This window comes from Plasmodium sp. gorilla clade G2, assembly GCF_900097015.1.
Source record: "Plasmodium sp. gorilla clade G2 genome assembly, chromosome: 13".
NCBI classification, from domain to species: domain Eukaryota; phylum Apicomplexa; class Aconoidasida; order Haemosporida; family Plasmodiidae; genus Plasmodium; species Plasmodium adleri (nom. inval.).
In genome coordinates this window covers 1,853,555-1,871,719 of record NC_041705.1, presented here as the reverse complement: position 1 = coordinate 1,871,719, position 18,165 = coordinate 1,853,555, and the positions used below count along the sequence as shown (strand labels likewise).

The 18,165-nt window shown below is 19.0% G+C and overlaps 3 protein-coding genes across 3 annotated transcripts in view; 1 reads left to right on the top strand and 2 right to left on the bottom strand.

Moving 5' to 3' along the window:
• Positions 1 to 1,174: 1,174 nt before the first annotated feature.
• Positions 1,175 to 10,602, top strand: PADL01_1348600 (conserved Plasmodium protein, unknown function; the record flags this gene model as incomplete). Its single annotated transcript, XM_028684047.1, has 2 exons — positions 1,175 to 10,446; positions 10,545 to 10,602. The coding sequence occupies 2 exons, from the start codon at positions 1,175 to 1,177 to the stop codon at positions 10,600 to 10,602; spliced, it is 9,330 nt and encodes a 3,109-aa protein (XP_028540164.1).
• A 302-nt stretch (positions 10,603 to 10,904) lies between these two features.
• Positions 10,905 to 12,125, bottom strand: PADL01_1348500 (cytidine and deoxycytidylate deaminase, putative; the record flags this gene model as incomplete). Its single annotated transcript, XM_028684046.1, has 5 exons — positions 10,905 to 10,939; positions 11,064 to 11,161; positions 11,294 to 11,369; positions 11,501 to 11,960; positions 12,069 to 12,125. The coding sequence occupies 5 exons, from the start codon at positions 12,123 to 12,125 to the stop codon at positions 10,905 to 10,907; spliced, it is 726 nt and encodes a 241-aa protein (XP_028540163.1).
• A 1,073-nt stretch (positions 12,126 to 13,198) lies between these two features.
• PADL01_1348400 (tyrosine kinase-like protein) overlaps positions 13,199 to 18,165 on the bottom strand; it is a gene marked incomplete at both ends in the record, with an annotated part of 5,124 nt that continues 157 nt past the window's right edge. Inside the window, one exon of the mRNA XM_028684045.1 lies at positions 13,199 to 18,165. This exon is cut by the window's right edge and continues 157 nt beyond it. Within this exon, the coding sequence (XP_028540162.1) occupies positions 13,199 to 18,165 (4,967 nt within the window).

Sequence of the window (18,165 nt, the reverse complement as noted above, 5' to 3'; positions counted from 1 at the left end):
TTTCACAAGTTCAATTTTAATTATTAATGTCTAATTTTTATATAAATGTATTACACCAATGTATCCAAAAAAAAAAAAAAAAAAAAAAAAAAAAAAAAAAAAAAATTGTAATTGAACTTTTATGTTTTTTTTGTTTTTCCGTTTGTATGATTATGTAATTTTTTTAATTCGTATATATTCTAAAATTTATATTTAAAATATATATATATATATTAATGTGATACCATTATATAATTTTTTTTACATTCTTTATTTATATAATACATTATTTTATTATTTATTTTTTTTCCACATTATTATATCATTTTCATATAATTTAAATATATACTATAATTATTTTATTATATATATAAAAATATATATATATTTTTTGTTACCATATTGGTATAATTTGTTTAATATATATGTAATTATTTATTTTTATTTTTATATTTATTTTTTGGTTTGCTCTTCATAAATAAATATCTTATAAATTTTCGGTTCACTTTTTATTTCTTTAAAGATATAAATAAATTGTAATTCATATTTCAGAAGAAAAAAAAAAAAAAATTTGGTATTTTATTTTTAAAAAAAAAAGAAAAAAAAATATATATATTATGTGTATTTTGATAAATTGTATTGATATATAAAATATTAAATATATTATATATATATATATATATATATATATAATTGTATATTATGTATATATATATATATATAATATATATATAATATTATATTATACATATATAATATATATATTATATTATATATATTTTATATATTCTTCGTTTTATTTTATTTTATTTTATTATTTTTATTTTTATTTTTATAATAATTATGTTATTTGTCATAATAACAATTATTTTGTAATATTATCTGCATAATTTAAAAATATATATATATATATATATATATATATATAATCCATATAAAAAATACATTTATTTATATGATTATATATTTGTAAAATTTTTTTTATTTTTTTTTATTTTTTTTTTTTTTATTTGTAAATATAGAAATTTTTTCTTTCAATATTAACATTTGTTGTCTCGAATGATTTCGTTATATTTTGTTATATAAATAATATATATATATATATATATATATATATATATATATGAATATATTTTTTTTATTTTTATTTTTCCCACTTTATTTTTTTTGATATGTTGATTTGTTTTTATTAATAATGTTGCATTTACAAAGGTCAACAATATCTGATATTGAGAATATAGAATATATTTTGAAGAAGAAAGATTATAGTGGTATAAAAACAAATCAAGACATAAAGAAGATATTTAAAGATTTAGGTAGTGCGTTCCGAATTTTTGGTGAGTCTTTAAAAAAGATTCATAATGATGGAAATACAATTATATGTAATATAAAAAAGAAGAAAGAAAGTGATAAAGAAAAGTTAGATGAAAATGTATATCTTGTAGATTGTTTCACAAATGTTATTTCAGTTATAAAACATATGTATGAAGAAAATATATCAGCTAGTGAAGAGATAGAAAAAAATATAGTTGATGAATTTGAAAAGGAAGAAAAAGAAAGGATAGAAGATATTAATGATATATATAAAGAGGAAACTAATTTAAAAGATAATATAGAAAATGAAGATAGTGATAATTATAATAATGATAATTATAATAATGATAATTTTAATAATGATAATTATAATAATGATAATATTAATAATGATAATTTTAATAATGATAATTTTAATAATGATAATATTTATAATGATTTATCTATTGATGAATATGTGAAAAATGATGTATGCATAGAAAATATACCTATAATACATTTAGATAATTATTTAAAAAAATGTTTAGAAAAAAGTGAATTCACAAATGAATATGTAAATCATCCAAAATATGCAAATTACTTTTCAGAATTTTCTAAATTAGATCTTAAGTTAGAAAAAGAAATACATTCTTTTAAAGAAATCATAGGTAAATTTGCAAAGAATGCAAGTAAACATCTTATAAATAAATCACATGAAAGGATACAAGCCATATATATAAAAAAAAAAGAAATATTATCTTTCTTATATGAAAATATTGATGAATTGAAACTTAATAAAAATAATATCATTTGTAATAAGGATATCTCGTTCAACAAACATCAAAATGAAGAAAAAAAAAAAAAAAAAAATGTCAATTTTGAAAATAAAAGTGGAAAAACATATGATAAACTTTCATATAAAAAAAAAAAAAGAAATAATAAAATACAAGATCAAAGTCTTTATTTAGAAAAATTCGAAATAAGAGAAAAATATAGAATAGAAAAAATATATTCTAGCTTTAGAACATTTATTAAATTATTAGCCTTAAAACATATACGTATAAATAAAGTTATATATGAAACGTCAAAAGAAATAAGCTCTTATGATTCTTTAATAGATTATCAACAATGGTTAAGTATTATTTTAAAAAAAAATATTGATATAGGTAATTTACAAGAGTGTATTCAAAATAATAATATATTATCAAAGGAAGAAGAATTTATGTTAATGCCATCAGAAACAAATAATAGTCCTAATACTTATATAATGAATTTATTAGAAAAAGTACAATATAGCGCTCCACATTTTCTAAAGGGGGAATTGATTTTTAATGAGAATAAAAAAGAGAAATTAAAAATACAAGAAGATCATGATAATAAAAAAAATAAAGAAAATGACATATCATTTGAAAAAAATGAAAATACTATTAAAATTGATCAAGATGATATGATAAATACTCAATTGAATGATAACAAAAATGATAGTACACCAATTTTAAGTAGAGAAGAAAAATGTAATTTTGAAAAAAATGTAAATAAAAGTGAAGGAATAAATTCTCATAGGGATAGTCAATTCCCCGATATATTTTATATCCCTATAATAATAAAACAAAATGATATTGATGAAATAAAATCTGTATGTCACAATGTCAATGACCAAGAACATTATAATGATCATATTAATAGTTGTGTAACAAATAAATATGTAAATAAAGGTATAGATGGACATGAAGATATTTATATAGATAAAATATTATATAATAATATAAATTATTGTAGTAACTTAAATATGAATATATATTTTAAGAAAGATATGGATAGATATAATGGAAACAATATTGTTACATTTTATAAGAATAGACAAAAGTGTTATGAGAAATATCTTTTACAGTTTAATGATTTAAATATGTTATCTTATATTTATAAAAATAAAAATATCAAAACAGATAATAATGATAATTATATTCATAATAATATTATTGATGATAGTTCTATTTTATTTGATAATAAAAATTTCCAAAGTTTTTTTTATGAAGAAAGTCATAATTTTTATCCATATAAAATTCCTAGCTGTATTAGTAATAATTTTTCAATATTTCAAAAAATTAATTCGCATAATAATAATGAATCTTATAATATGGAAGAATATGACATCGATGAAAATGATTATAAATTGATGTCTTATGAATCTCTTCTTTTAGTATATTATTTTTTGTCAACCCAATTAAATTGTTATTTCTTATATGATATAGGTAGCCAAAATAAGATTAATAAATATATGTATAAAGAAATATGTGACAAATATTCAGATACCCTAAATGCTTTATTTAGAAATGATGAAAGTTATTTGAATAAAGAGGATATAAAGAAAGTAGATGATAAGAAGAATATATTATCATTACCTACAGATTCGTATGAGAAGGAAAAATTTGAAAAATATCAAAAGTATGAAAAGTATGAAAAGTATATTAAGTGCAATAATAATAATAATACAGAAAATGTAAAAAAGAAAGATAAAAAAATTAACGACTATTTTGAATATATAGATTATATATATAATGTAAAACTTCAAAATTTATTACTTATAAAAAGATTAATAAGTATATTTAGAAATAAATTATATTTAAATTCAAGGAACAATGATTTGATAACTATGTTAACTATTCCTAATCATTATATGAATTATGGATATAAATATTCTTTTCATGTTCTTGATATTAGATTTAGGCTTATGCGTTTGTTGGAGAGTTTGCAATATAATGATTTATTTGATTGTAATGATCAAAATGGATTATCTAAGGAAGGAGATAAAAATAATAAAAAAAATAACCACAACAACAACAATAATAATAATAATAAATATAATAGCAATAGTAATAATCCATTATACATATATTTATCTTGGGTAAGACGACAACTGCATTTATTGTATATGTCGTTATATTTCAAGTTTAAACGTTTTATGATATTCATACCATATTTTTATAATATATATAAAATATATAATAATAATATAATGAGTGATGAAGAAGAATATGATATATTTAAGGGGAATGAAAATTATTTTACATATACAAATAAATGTAAGGATGAAAATAATTCTTTTGTAAGATATATAAAAAATGTTGAGAAAAAAATCAAAAAAATTCATTATTTTATATTATCTCAAAAGGGTAATGTTAATTATAATATGCAGCATATTATGAATGAAAATATAATAAATGATGATAATAATGTGCATTATATAAATTTTAGCTGCCTAAATAGTGATGAAAAGATTGTTTTTTTTTCTTATTTATTACTAAAAAATTTAATAAAATCCTTTCGAATTGTGTTATTATTAAAATCATTGATAAAAGAAAATATATGGAATAAAGGTAAAGTAGATGAAAAATTAAAGTTGACAAATCTTATAAAATATTTCACAAAGATTGAATGTTATGATAATGAAATAAAAAATGTTATATATAATTCGTTTAGTAATCCACATATGTCTAATATGGATCATAATGATGATAATATAAAGAATACTTCTATTGAAGTAGAAGAAAAATATAAATTTGAAACAATGAAGAGCGAAGACAGTTCTATAATATATACTACAAATAATAATATGTGTGGAATAAATAATATGTGTGTTACTTCTAATATATATGATACATCTAAAAGGGATTATAACAAATATATATGTAATAATAATATTAATGTCTGTTATAATAATATGAGTAATTCTTTTGAGTATAATAAATTGTATGTCGATAGTTCCAAAAAAAATGTAAAAAATGAAGAGCAAAATGTTTATGATAAAGAACAAAATAAAAATGAAAACACACATATATGTAAAAGTATTGACAATGATGAACTTTTTAAAAATATATTCTTGAATGAATGTATTATAAAAAAAAAGAAGAATATAAAAAAGAGAGTTTTCTACAAATTAAATGTAGAAACAGTTTTGAGTTCTTCTTGGTTTCTTGACAGAATATTAATACATTTATTTTTATATTTCTATACCTCATGTATGATAGATAAAAATTCAAAAGAAAAAATATTTTTTGATGCACCATATATTATGCAAGGTATTATTATGGTTATTCATTATTTGTTGGCAGGAAATGATTTAACCCTAAGGAACCAAAAAAAAACAAATATAAATAAAGAGTATATTAAAGAAAGTGAAACTGTATATAATAAATATAAAGAAGCAGCATCTACAAATATGACACATATGACAAATAATAATAATAATAATAATATTAATAGTTGTAGTAATATTTATGGTGACCCATATAAACAATATGATATCCAAAGTATCTATAATACTTATAATGATGGACTAGAATCCACCTTAATACCCATGAATACTTTTATCCTTTACTTTGTCATACACCTGTTTTATTCCTTTTTTGATAAAAACACACTCACATTATATAATAACAATGAATATAAAACTTATGAGTTATTCTTAAAGAAACAAAGTCATGAGAACAAAAAAGAAAATACATTAGACGATTTATTAAACCAGTCATCCGCAAATAATATGACAAATGAAATTATCACTGTACAAATGGCTAGCAGATTTTTCTTTCTTATAAAAAATTTTGAACAGTTCTTATCATCTAGATCAATAGATGAAAATAATACATTTGCAAATAATACAAAGAAACGTACTAGTGTAAAAAATATAAAATTGAAAAAGCATGAACTTTATTCAGACAATGGAGATAATGATTATTCATGCACAGATAAACATCTCAAAAATAAAAAAAATAAAAAATATCTACATGAACATAATAATAATAATACTAATCAGAATTATATTTATGATAAAGAAGAAAAAAAAAAAATGAAAAAAAAAAAAAAAAAAAAAAAAAAAAATTTATTCTGTTCAAACGTACCTGAAGGTACTAATAACTCATTTAATGATCCATTTATTATGGACGAAAAATTTGTTAAGGATATAGAAACTAAAAAAATAAAAGAAGAAGAATATAAGAATGATATAATTTATTTGAGGAGATATTATAATATAAAAAAATTTTTTAATTATGATCATTTTGAAAATTTAATAAGTTGTTATGTTCCTAATATTTTTTCATACTATTTAAATGAACATATATTTTCAAAAGATTATATTCTTTTTGATAGGATAACATTAAATAATGAAATATATATGATTGATGATAATAAAAAAAGTATCATGTGTGATAAGGACGAGAAAAAGGAGATACATTTCAAAGTGTCAAACAATATTTATGATGAAGAAGCTTCTTATGAGAATACCAGAAATTCTTATTATTTTATGTGTGGTTCATTGAAGAAAGAGAATTATAAAAGAAAAACAAATGAATATATTGATATTAAAAATTATAATAATAATAAAGAAAATTATTTTAATAGTAGTAATAGTTCTTCTAATAGTACCAATAATTGGAGCTCAAGTATTTCTAGTAGTAGTAGTAATAGTAGTGATAGTATAAATAGTAATAAAAAAAAATTAAACTATAACAATAATAATGATTATCATTATAATAATTTTAATGATGATGTATATAATAATATAGAAAAGAATAACAATTTAACTTCAAATTGTAATAATCTTATTATAAAATATAAAAATAATAATGAATTATCTTACATATCACTCATAGAAATATCAAGAATAGAGAAAGTTATGATTGATATATTTTTAATGAGAATTTTAAGTTGTGATTTTCGTAATTATTTCTTCCTCATTTTTTGTAATTATAGAAAATTTATTGATATGTATTCGTTACCATATATGTTAGATGTATTTATTATGCTTAATAAATTTTTTACTATAAATAATAATAATATAATAGACAAATGTAATAATAATAATATGTTTAATATATATAATGAATGCAGTAGTGGGGGTGAAGGGGAAAACCCAAAAAAAAAAAAAAAAAAAGAGAGCAATCAAGATGTAGATATGATTAATTCATTGGAAAGGATTAATATACATAAGCATAAGAAGGAACAAGAAAATAATAGAAAAATATCTGGATTTGAACTTTTTTGTAATATTCAAATTGACGATCAGCAAAATAATAAAATAAATGTAAAAGGAGGAGATGAAAAAAAAGAGGATAATATACAATTAGAACATATAAATAGTATAGAAAAAACAGAAGAAAGTGATATCTATAAGATAAAACATAATAATACCAATAATATTGAAAAGGAAATGTATAATAAATATATTTGTGGTGAACAATTTAATAAACATAAATATATGTATATAGATTGTATGAACGATGCCATGAAATATGTAGAGAAAGAAAATAACAAAATAAATATGGATGAAAATAGGAACAATAAGAAAAATGAAAAGTTTGATAAAAATAAAGATTTAAATAATGGTGATATATTATATATGAACACATTTGATGTACATGGAAATTCAAATTTGTCGGGATATGAAAAGCTGTCTACTTATTTTAAATATTTTATCTTCTCAAGTGCCAAAAATATTTTTTATAATATATTATGTGGAATAAAAGATGATATTGCTTTGAAGGATACTTATGTCGATGAAGAAAATATTTTAATACATGAAAATAATGGTAATAATATTTTAAATAGGATTAATACAAATGGTGATTGTAAGGAAATGATTAATAGTCAAAAATGTAGTGATGGTTATCATCATGGTGATGATATGATGAATGTCCAAAACGATAACACAAATAAGGATAATATAGAAAAAAACATTTGTGATGACAAAAAAAAAAAAAAAAAAAAAAAATTTTGCAATGTTATAATATCTAATGCTATGTTAAACGAATATGTTAATATAATAAATAAATATATTAATGAAATAATTATGGAAATATTATTTTTTACAAATATATGGAAACATTATTTATCCTTAGAAGAACATCCTAGAATTGTTTTATTTGCTGCTAACAAAACTTTATATTATGAAGTATTAAAGTTTATAAAAAATAACAAAAAAAAAACAGACGAAGAATCATTTAAACAATCATTATCTATTATAGTATCTTTATATAATTTTAATTTATTAAATAAAGAAATAGTTTTACAAACATATACTTATGAAACAAGACATATAATAAAAAATGATGTATTAAAAAAAAATAGTAGTATATTATTAAATGATGAACATAATAAGTATTATTATATGGGTAGTAAAAGTGTTCATGAATATAAATTAAGAAATGGAAGTAAAGTCTTTAATGAGAAAATTAAAACTAAAATATTAAATTATTATGAAAATCGAAATTCTGTTCGATTTAATATAAATGAAAATATTAATAATAATATTGAAAAAGAAATTGATAATAAAGAAAAAAACAAAATAGATAAAATAGATTTATCATTAAATGATAATAAAAATAATTCAGTTTGTAATATAAAAGAAAATTCTAATGAAGATGATATGTTTATAAATTTATCTCTTATTATTTCAAATTCTAATGATCCATATATGGTTAAATTAATGTTTAAATTAGAGAAAATATTCATAAAATTTATTGATAAGAAATTACAAGAAAATAAAAATTTATTATCAGAATGTTTAAAAAATGAAAAACTAATTCCACTTAATGCACCTGATATTATGTATAATTCAACTACTGTTGATATATTTACAATTATCTCTCATATTTTAGAAGCCCTTTTTGAATATAAATGTCCTGTTGAATGGATTATTACACCCTTCTTAGAATTTCTTAATAATTTTATAAATGATTATTGTGAAAATTATAAAAAAAGATATACTTCCTTTATCATTTCAGTACTTAATCAATATGCTGATAAATATTTTAATGATCTCTTAAATTTAAATGAACAACAAAAAATACAATGGAATAAATATTCAACAGATAATAAAAAGAAAAAATATAAAAAAAAAGAAAATCATGATACAAACGTTAAGGAAAATCTTACCATTTTTAAAAAAAATGATCATGATCTTACACAAAATAATCAAGATATTGAAGAAGACCAAGAAGAAGAAATTTTTGACGATAATATTCATGAAGAATATAAAGATGCTCATGAAATTACTAAAAGAATCAGACATAAAAATAAAAAAAAAACAAATGTTTTTTATAAATTATTCGATTATGAAGAAATAGATTCTATCATAAAAAACAAAATAGATGAAATATTAACAGATAAAAATGACGAATCCATATCTAAAACATCAAATAATAATCTACAACAAAATATGAATCATAATAATATAAATCATTATAAAAAAAATACAAAAAAAAAAAATCATAAAGTACCAGAAAATGGTAATGATGCTCCAACAACAAATGATGATTATGATAATCATAGTGAAAATAAAAACAAAACAGATGGTTCCTATATGAGTGATGATTTAATTAATATTATTGATGAAATTAATTTCCTATTTAATGACTCAGATTTATCCAATTCTTTAGTTATTACATGGAATTTATATTTCTTCTCAGAACAATTACCATTAATAAAAAAAAAATTCGAAAAATATATATTACAATATGTATGCACAAGAACCAAAAATGTAGAAACCATTAGTCAAATTTTTGATGAACAACTTTATTTTAATATAACACAAGATAAATTACAAACAAATTTTTATACAAAAACTATATTTGATGTATTAGATATGTCAATAAATAATATTAAAAATACATTAAACAATACACTCTATTTTATTTTTAAAGTATTATCTATTAGAATTATATGTTATGAATTTCAAAAAGAAATCTTTTATAATTTATACGAACCATTCCATATAAATAACATACAAAGTATTGTATCTATATTTCCTAATACCATAGAAAAGTTCTTTAAACAATTACCAAAAATATATTTTAAAAGTATATTAACTGTATTTATTGAATTATTTATTAAAATGTGGATGCTTGTGATCATTGAAAAGGGCTTCTCAAATTATCATTTTTCGGATCAACATATACATATAATGAAAAAGGATAATCAGTTCTTAAAACTTTATTTAGAAAATAATCAAATTGAATCTACTCATAACTTTTTATCAAAAAAATATCATATTAATGAATATATAGATACCTTTCTTGATAGTTTATATGGAAACCGGGACATGTTTGAAGAAATACTTAATGAACACAAACATAAGAAGCACAAAAATATTGTCTCATCAGCATATAGTAAAGGAATGTAAGTTAAAAAAATAATAAAATAATAATAATTTTATTTGTGTATTCAAATAATATATATATATTTATATTTATTTATTTATTATTATTTATTTTTAGGGCAATTATAAGTGGAGTAAATCAACATATCCAAGAAAAAACCAAATGGATGGAATGATAAGAAGATTGTTTTTTTTTTTTTATTACGTTCCTGTTTATTGTAAGTATATAAAACACCTTAATTTTCCATTAACCATTTTTGTATTTTTGTATTTTTTCTTTTTTTTTTTTTTTTTTGTTTTTTTTAAATATATGTTTTGTTCTTATTTTTTTTTTAAGAATTTATTAAAAAATATATATATAAATATATATTATATCAATTGTAAGTATCGAATTTTTTTTTTATTGTTTTATATGATTAACTAATAAAAAAAATTATATAATAAAAAAAAAGTAATAAATAATGATCAGCTAGCCAAATTACGATATAGCTCTCTTTCTTTTTTCTTCCGGTGCTGAAATGAAGAAAAAAAAATATATATATGTATAAATATATATATATATATATATATATATATTTATATTATTTTATTTTGTACTGATATAATAATTAAAAAATAAATAAAAGAGTCATAGTACCTGATGGGTTTCCAGCTTTATAAAAAGCTTTCATAAGGTTAATACTTTTTTCTGAACATTCAGGATGTTCTATATAAATGACATTAATGTCTTCATATCTGAATATGAAAAAAAAAAAAATAAAAAATAAAACATAAAAATATTATGTATCATAAAAAAATAATATATATATAAATATATATATATATATATATTTCCTTTTTTATATAATTATTTTATATTTTTGTTACTTCTTATGCAATGAGAGCACAGAGCCACAACCACCAAACCTCTCGTTTAAACAACAAAAGTAAATATTTTTTATGCCTGTCATGTTCAGGTAAGAAAAAATAAAAATACATAAAAAAAAAAAAAAAATTATACATATATATATATATATATATATATATATTTATTTATTTATGAAAAATATTATCATTATTTGATTTAATTTTAACCTACTAATTTTAATGCATATACACACATAATACAAGGTTCGCAAGTTACAACAATACAACATTTCTTTAAATTATTTATCCTTTCTTGTATTTTACTATATTTTTCGTTCACATTTGAATATAGTTCTTTATTATTTATATATTTATCATTTATATTTTCATAATTATTAGTTATCAATTCGCTATTGTTTATTTCATCCAAAGAAACAAAATAATCGCGTATAGACTTTTCAATTGAATTTTCATTATTATTATAACATTTTATTAAATTTAAATTTTTCATTTGTTCATAATTTTCATTATAAATATATTTATCAATTGCAATCAATTCACTGTGCCTTGAACCGTTTTTCGATTCGTTCGTGTAATTATAAGAGGATGATATAATTTTCTTTTCTTCATTTATTAATAGACAAAATATAGGCATTTCCTTTAATTCTTTTTGTAGACTTTTTTCAGCCTAAAAATAAAATAATATATATATATATATATATATATATATATATATTGTATACATTTCTATTCCTTTTTAATATTATTTATTTTAAATTTTTGTATCTTTTCTTACTTCTGCTAATGCTATATTTAAATAATTAATAGCTTCCTCTTCACTAAGCTCAACCATTTTAATTTACTCACACAAATATAATACATTTATATATTAGTATAAAAATATATTATATATACCTATTCAAAAATTAAAAGTTCTTTGTTTTTAATATCATCTCTGTTATTTTTTTATATATGCAATTCACCATTTGATATACAACATATTTTTTCTTAATTATAAAACAGGAAAAAGGTAATAAAACAACTTTGATTATGCATACATCAATATGGAATATTAGATATATATAATATATATATATTATATATTATTATATGTCATTTTAAATTCTCATGTTGAAACACATAAAAAAAAAAATCTTTCACTGAAACATGTACTTTTTCATATTTATTAATACAAATTATATTTCCTTTATATTACATAAGAATTATAATGTTGTATTTAAAAAAATATATAAAATAATAGGATTTATAGATTAAGTACACTAATTATGTAACAAAAAAATATATATATATATATTAGATATACATAAGTATGATAAAATATGTTAATATTTTAATATATTATTTAAAATAATTTTTTTTTTTATCGTGTGTTTTTTCTTTAAATATCAAAAGAAAATGTAAAAACAGATGTAACGTAATATCCACATAATAATTTATAAAGAACAGTATACAAAAAAAAATTAACAAATAGAAATTATAAGCATAGAATTTGTAATATATATCAGAAACTTCAATAATTGATAATATATATTTTTTTAATAAAAATTAAAGTGAAAAAATAACGAATTTTCAAAAAAAAAAAAAAAAAAAATATATATAAAATATATATATGAAGTAACATATACAAAAAAATGACAGATCGATGAAATAACTACATATGTAATATATATATATTATATATATATTCATAATACAAATGTTTAATTACAAATTCATATATATTGTTATATAATATAAAAAAGTTATATATATTTCATAAATTTCCTTTTAACAATGAATATATATATATATATATATATATATATTATAATCAAACATATTTTATATAAAATAATATATATATAATAATGATAAATTAAATTTTAAAAAAATAAAATCAAATAAATAATTGCATATTTTATTTGATTAGCCATCAAAAAAGGACATGATATCCAAATGTAATTTATCTTCGGCTTGAATTCTTATTTGTTCTAATTTTTTTGCAATAACATTAAAAAGTGGTCTTTTTGTAAAATCATAATCTAACATACTTTTTAAAAGTTGAGATAATTCGATAGGAATATCTTTTGGAATAGGTAAGAATAATTCCCCTGATGATATTTTACAAAAAACTTCAGATGCTGATATTCCATCATATGCAATTTTTTTAGTTAAGGCTTCCCATAAACTTACAGCAAATGACCATACATCCGATTCTTTAAAAAAACCTTCTCCTTTTAAAACTTCAGGTGCAGCATAAAATATATTACCATAAATAGCATATGCTGTTGGACTATCATTAGATGAAAAATTTGTAGATAAACCAAAATCAGATATAACTGCATTTTGATATTCATCTAATAAAATATTTGATAATTTTAAATCTCTATGGAAACATTGATTAGTATGAATATTATACATTCCTTCAGCTACTTGTTGAAATATTTTAACAAGTTTAGGTCTTGTTAAAGATTTAGCATATGCAGAATTTTTTTTTTTCTCATCTTTATATATATATTTTTCTAAGCTACCACCTGCACAATGTTGAAGTATTAATGATTCTTCTCCTTCTCTTAAACTACAAACACCTATTAATTTTATAACATGTTTACATTCTTGTAAGGAATATAAAATTTTGGCTTCATAATTTCGATATTTTACTGGTGTTGGAAAATAACGAAATATTTCCAAATTTGCCATTTTTTTTATTTTCTTATTTCTCTGTAATGTATCTAAAGAATTATTTATATCATTATTTTTTTTATTTTTACATATATTATTATTATTTTCAATTTGATTTTCTTCTTCAATATAATTTATATCATCCACATTAGATACATGGTCTATATAATTCGATTGATTCATATGTATATTATTACTAATAATATCTTCCTTATTTTGATTATCCTTATTTATATCTGTAATTTTATAATTTTCTAGATATATATTTTTATTAATTTTTGGAAATATATACCTATGACTAGAACGTGGTGTTGATATATAACTTTCACAATAACTTTCATCTGATAAATGTTTAGGTTTATATAAGAAAATTTTACAAGCAACATTCATTGATTTATATTTGGCTCGAAATACTTGAGCATAACTACCTCCTCCAATTTTATTTAATATAGTTATTTGAGTATTACATATATTTTGTATATTATTAAATGAAAATTTCTTATTAGAATTAAAATTTAATGATAAAGGATCTGCGTTATCTATAGAATTAGTTAAAAATCTAAAAACAGAAAGTACAAATTTTCGAACATAACTATTATTTATATTTAATTTTTTCAATTCTTTATCTGTTAATTTTAATATATGATATCCTCTAATTTTGTTAATTTTAAATAAATATGCTTCTTTTTTTAAACCTATCATTTTAAGAAAATTATATAACATATTAACAGACCATTTATTATAATCAGAAGCTCTTAATTTTACATTTTCATTTATAATATCAAATTTATTTTCATTTGATGTTAAATAATCATCAATAAATAAAAAACAATGTTTTTGTCTATCATCATGTGTCTCTGGAAATGTAGCTCCTCTTAATCTTGTTGGAAATATATTTCTATCCCAATTACAAAATTTTATATTTTCTTTATCATTATTATTTATATATTCAGAACATATATTATTAACATTATTAGCAGCATCGCCACTATTAATAACATCACTATTGTTATTGAGAATGATATCGTGAATGAGATCACTATGGATATCACTATTAATATCACTATTAATATCATTATATATATCATTGTTTTCTTTCTTTATTTTTATAATTTTACCCATCAATCGTGTATTATTCAATAAATTATTCTTTTTTATTTGTTCTATATTATTACTACATACATATTTATTTAATCCATAATTATTTATTTTACCTTGCATTGTTTGTCTCATACTATTATTCTCCTTCCTAATTTTATTAAGAGTATCTCTCCATTTATTATTTATTTCTAAATTTTCTTGATTCTTCATAAACTTTTCAAATGTTGTTATTTGATTATTTTTAATAACAAAATTATCATTATTAATATTTTCACAAATAAGATATTTATATTTTTCAAATGCATTAATATGTAATTTATTTTGATCATCATTTAATGTTGATTCTTCTTCTCCCTCTTTTTTGTTAATATACTTTTCAAATGTATTATTATGTTCATTATAATTATTAGGGTTATTTAAATTGTTCATATCGTTTTCATTATATATTTTATTATTAACATTATTAATATTTATACACTTCATCTTTTTCACATTATCTATATTGTTATCATTATGAGAATAATCTGTTTTTATTTCTTCATTATCATATATTTCTTCATATACTTTAAAATCCCTCTTTTCTATATGAGATACATTAGTTCTATCATTATTTTTATTAATCTTTAATTGATATAAAACCCTACCATCATTGTCTTTAATATTTGTTTCTATAGATTGCTCTTCATCTGTTTTTATATTCTGTTCATATTTCTTTCTTTCATCTTCATATTGTGTGCAACCATTTATAAGATCCGTTTTTACATTATCATCTGAAATATTATCTTCATCGTCTGTATCTAATGATGTTACTATAATATTCATGGGGCTTAAAAAATGAGTAGTTTTATGTTCTCTCATTTTTTTATTACTACTATTTAAATTAGATGTAGAAATGCATGTACTGTCATTTTTACAAAATGTATTTCTATTAAAATAAATATTATTTCTTATTAAATTCATAACAGGTGGTTTTAAATAATTTATAGAACGTGCAGGTGATGTTTTATGTTTACTATTTCTTCTAACATAACTAGTAAGATTATTAAATTTTTTTAATTTTTTCTCATCTTCTTCTGTTTTTTCTGAAAATTTTATATTTTTTATTATATCATTATTTATACAACAGTTATTTTCTTCTCTATCATGTTTTGAAATCATTTTATTATCTTTATTTTGTAGTGATTTATTTGTATATTTTAAATTAATATGGTAAGAAGGATTACTTATAGGATTAGAATAATTATCATATATAGGTATATTTATATTTAAATTATTGATGTTTTCATTACAATTTATTTTACAATTATTCTTATTAATTTGATCAATTTTGTTGCTAGAAGGGTTTTCTTTATTATTATTGCAGTTACTATCATTATTATGATTATTATAAATATTATGATCATTATTATAAATATTATGATCATTATTAATACTCTCATCATTATAAATATTATCATTATTATCATTATTATCATTATTATTGTCGTCATCCTCATTATATATATTCCAATTATCACTACCATCTTGCTGATCCCCACTTTTTGAAGTGTCCAAATTTTCTGACCTATTTTGAACAATAAAATTGTCATTATCACTCATAATAATTACAGACTTTACACTTATAGGACTTCTATATCCTATCTCTGTTGAATATTCATTATATTTTATAAAATATCCTATAGCATTATTCATTTTATATTCCCCTTCAAATATAACTCTATCATTATATATAAGCATACCCCATCCATTTCTTACATTATTCATAGTCTCTCCTATATAATAATATTTCTTTCTATTTTCTTTTTCATAAGCATTCAAAGAAACAATACTAGATATTGATGAATAAGAACGATAACCTTTACTACGTTCTGATGATGTATTATGTATATAGTTATTATTTTTATTTACTAAAGAATTTTTATTTTTAATATTATAATATTTTTCTGTTGAAGAATTTGTATTATAATCTTGTAAATCATATTTATTAGATATATTTTTATATGTATTTTTATATGTATTTTCACATATATCTTTACACAAATATTTATTATCTACACTACTTTTGTTATAAATTATTTTATTATTATTTACATCATTATATAAAATATTACCATCACACTGATTATTATAATAAATATTATTATTTTTATTTATATTATTATTATTATTATTATTTATATTATTATTATTATTTATATTATTATTTTCCTTTTTTTTTTTATTTGTTAATATTTTACTACTATCACTGTTACTACTCATATCACTAGAATTATTCATAATATTATTTTTTTCTGAAGAATTATTTTTTATTTTTTCATTATCATCTTTATTTTTATAAGAATAACTCAACTTATGGTCCCTTTTATATATATAATTTTCTCTATATGATAAGGATGAATTAATTGTATCTTTTTTTTCTTCATTTTTATATGTGTCTTTATTTTTTATAGAATCATCATATTCATAATACATATTAGATATAATATTACCTGTATATGTATGATATAGAAATTCTGGATTTTCATTTTCTATCAGCTCAATGTCTATACCACCTGTGTCATAAACAATTAAACTCTTAACATTATTTTTTAAAAAGACATCTGATATAATATCACTGTTAACAGTTTTTAAATATTTCATATTATTGGATGTCTGGTTTATATTAGTATCTATTCTTTTTAATGTTCTTTGAGTTTTATTTATTGAAGAACAAATATTATTAATCTCTTTCTCTTTAGATAAATTTTTATTATTATATAAAAAATTTTTGTAATATCCTACAGGTGGGTCTTTATGAATTTTGCTATGAATCGATTTCATTTTCTTTGAGATTCCATGACAATGGGGTATTTCACAGCATATATTTTTATTATCATTATTATTATTATTATCATCAATATTATTATCATCGCCATAATCATTATCATTATTATTATCATCATTATCATCATCATCATTATCATCATCATCATTATCATCACCATCATTATCATCATTTGTTATATTTTTTGATATACTTCTAAGTATGTTATGAAAAAAGGAAGAATAAGATTGCTCACTCTCATTTTCATATAAATGTTTTGGAGGCTCCGTTTTAAATCTCCGATTAT